The sequence below is a fragment of the Arachis duranensis genome, chromosome 4 (assembly GCF_000817695.3).
Source record: "Arachis duranensis cultivar V14167 chromosome 4, aradu.V14167.gnm2.J7QH, whole genome shotgun sequence".
Taxonomy (NCBI): Eukaryota; Viridiplantae; Streptophyta; class Magnoliopsida; order Fabales; family Fabaceae; genus Arachis; species Arachis duranensis.
This window is the reverse complement of record NC_029775.3, coordinates 85,007,030-85,009,502: the sequence shown is the minus strand read 5'-3', so window position 1 is coordinate 85,009,502 and position 2,473 is coordinate 85,007,030. Positions and strand designations below refer to the sequence as shown.

Here is a 2,473-nt window from a genome sequence, read left to right as displayed (position 1 = left end):
CTAGGATATAGAATAGAATGAAGTAAGTATTCAAAACGTACCTCACTCTGATTTTTGCTACTATAACGAAGGTCCAGTTGATCTTTCATGTTTTCTCTCTCATTTTTCAAAGTAGATGGTTTTTTCCTGGTACTACAGTATGGAATCGTATTCTTCACCGCAGAATTCTGTGAAATAAAAATGAAAACAAATTAATAGACATCTCATCACAATGCAACCTGAATGCCAGCGGCTAGGTTCATATCACCACCTATTTCTAATCCTAAATCAGGAAGAAAAATCTTCCTTTGGTCTCCCCATACCTACTCAGACAAGGACAAGAAGGAGGAGCCAAAATCAAGTCATAACAAGAACAGGAAGGAACAAGAATATGCATGCAAATTCCTTTCTTCATCTCCACCTTTTCCTAGCATGTAACATTTTCTAAGGTACAAAACTAAATGAAGCTCAGAATTGTATGTTAGAAACATACCACTACAACCTCAGTGTTGGTCTTGGTCCCTTTAAATAAAGCAGCCCCCTATACAAGTTCATGTTGCAATGCTTTTATCTGAAAATGAGTTTCATCAAAAGGTTTATATCATTGCAAGATAATAAAATTTAAATTTGCAGTCTAAATATATATATATATATATAAACTCACCCTTTCCCTTCCTAAATTAAGCTCCTGCAAGAGCAACTAGATAGAATTATTATCCCTGTAAAAATAATGATATTAATATGAATGTATAAGATGTAAAATGTACCGCTAGCATGTGTGTGTTTGATTGAGCAAGATTCTAATTTTGTAGTTGCAGTTTTTGAACATTGCCTCTTAACATCTGCATCTCAGCTTTAGTCTATTCAATTATTTTACTGTTTCCAATTGAAGAATAAATATTATTGTAAGAATAAATATTATTGTAAGCTCAGAATAAATGAAGCTCAGAATTCTTAGTTTATGACCTCTTGTTTTTTCTCTGCATTTCTAATTTTGGTACATTTTGCCATCTCTTTTTTTCTGTTCTCCCAAGATTCATCACAGAACACCTATAACAAGTTAAGAAAAAAAAATACAGCAAAATTAGAATAATATCACACAAAATACATGGCCAAACAGAGAGCTACATGTTATCACAGCAAATCACCTTTCTCATTGTCCTGAATCTGATTTTATCATTTTTTTGAATTTAAGCAAATCAAAATATCATCTAGTATAGACTACTAAACATGAAACATCCTGCCAGCAGTAATATGGATAATGGAAGCAGTTTTGTCTAAATTAATATGCCTATAATTTTTCTCATGTTTCCTGTGAATTTTATGTTTGTTTAAACATGCAAGCAAGCTTATTATTGCTAGAAACAATTAATCAAAGACTTTCTGAAGTTGAATTTTCAAACCACTAAAAGAGCTGAAAGGCAAAAAAGACTTGTTGACATTAACATTTATGCACGGACAACGTACTTACTTTTACTAATTCCTTGCGAGCATCCTGCAACTCATCATTGGTTTTCCGCTCCTCTTTTTCATGCAGATCCAGTTTGATTGCTTCTAGTTTCTTCTTCTCCTCTCCTTCATCCTCCTCCATGTGTTTCATTACTTCAACAGCCCCTTCTCCTCTTTCTGCTCCATCACTCTCTTTCTGTTCAGTAAACTAGAAAGCCCAAGAGTATGCTTATAAATCTGTGGTAAACTGCTTAATAAGAATTCCAATTTTCAAGAGAAAACCCTGAAACTAACAATGTTCATGTTATATCATTCACAACTTATCTTGTTTAAAGTTAAACCATTCTAGCTCCAATATATATCACAAAGGCATGATAGATAACAAACCTTCTTGAACATGGTGGGGACAATTTGCAAGTGAATGACCAGTTTCTCCACAATTGTAACAATACTTGTCATAATTGGCACCAACTTGAACTTCAGGGCAATTCTTAGCTCGGTGACCACACCGTCGACACCGCAAGCATATCTGTAAAGACCACATTACATTTAATCACAACAGTGCACCAAATCCAGTTGATACTTCATACTTCATCCTAACTAAATTAAACTAATCCTATCATTACCAACTTCACAGCATTTTCATATAATTTTTATTTATTATTTTATTTTTCCTCCTCCAAACTTCAAAACGACAAAATGGCACCATGTCCAGTAAATAAACAGTAATAATAGAGATTCCTCAGTTGAAACATCAATTCCAAAAATCTGGCGTGATAGTTGGAATTGAATAGGCAATATACATGTATTGATAAAAAAATGGAGCAAAAAGGGCATACTTCACCCATCATATAAATAAGAAATCCTGAGCTCCAGCATTATATACAAGTATACGACAAATACCAGGCCTATTTTAGGTTTATCAGCTGAAGTAGTAGAACTTCCACTATAATGCCCAAGCATCCCACCATGCCGCATTGAACTCGAGAGAACTGATTCAGTCATTGGGTATGCACTAGTGGCAACCCCCATCCCTCCATGAACC

The 2,473-nt window shown here is 34.2% G+C and overlaps 1 protein-coding gene across 2 annotated transcripts; it reads right to left on the bottom strand.

Moving 5' to 3' along the window:
• Positions 1 to 665: 665 nt before the first annotated feature.
• LOC107484808 (protein INVOLVED IN DE NOVO 2-like) lies at positions 666 to 1,923 on the bottom strand. Of its 2 annotated transcripts, none has more exons than XM_052259819.1 (4): positions 1,816 to 1,923; positions 1,451 to 1,636; positions 946 to 1,029; positions 666 to 855 (listed from the first exon to the last, which is right to left on the bottom strand). In XM_052259819.1, exons 1-4 carry the CDS (start codon positions 1,885 to 1,887, stop codon positions 853 to 855), a joined length of 345 nt encoding a protein of 114 aa, XP_052115779.1. In that variant the 5' UTR covers positions 1,888 to 1,923; the 3' UTR covers positions 666 to 852. The 2 variants fall into 2 exon arrangements, with proteins under 2 accessions (XP_052115779.1, XP_052115778.1); XM_052259818.1 differs by having other exon boundaries at positions 666 to 821.
• Positions 1,924 to 2,473: the final 550 nt, after the last annotated feature.

Coding starts and splice junctions, on each gene's coding strand:
- LOC107484808 (XM_052259818.1), bottom strand. CDS start 1,887: ATGACAAGTATTGTTACAATTGTGGAGAAACTGGTCATTCACTTGCAA. Junction 1,637..1,815: donor TCCCCACCATGTTCAAGAAG/GTTTGTTATCTA, acceptor TGGGCTTTCTAG/TTTACTGAACAGAAAGAGAG. Junction 1,030..1,450: donor CTCGCAAGGAATTAGTAAAA/GTAAGTACGTTG, acceptor AACTTGTTATAG/GTGTTCTGTGATGAATCTTG.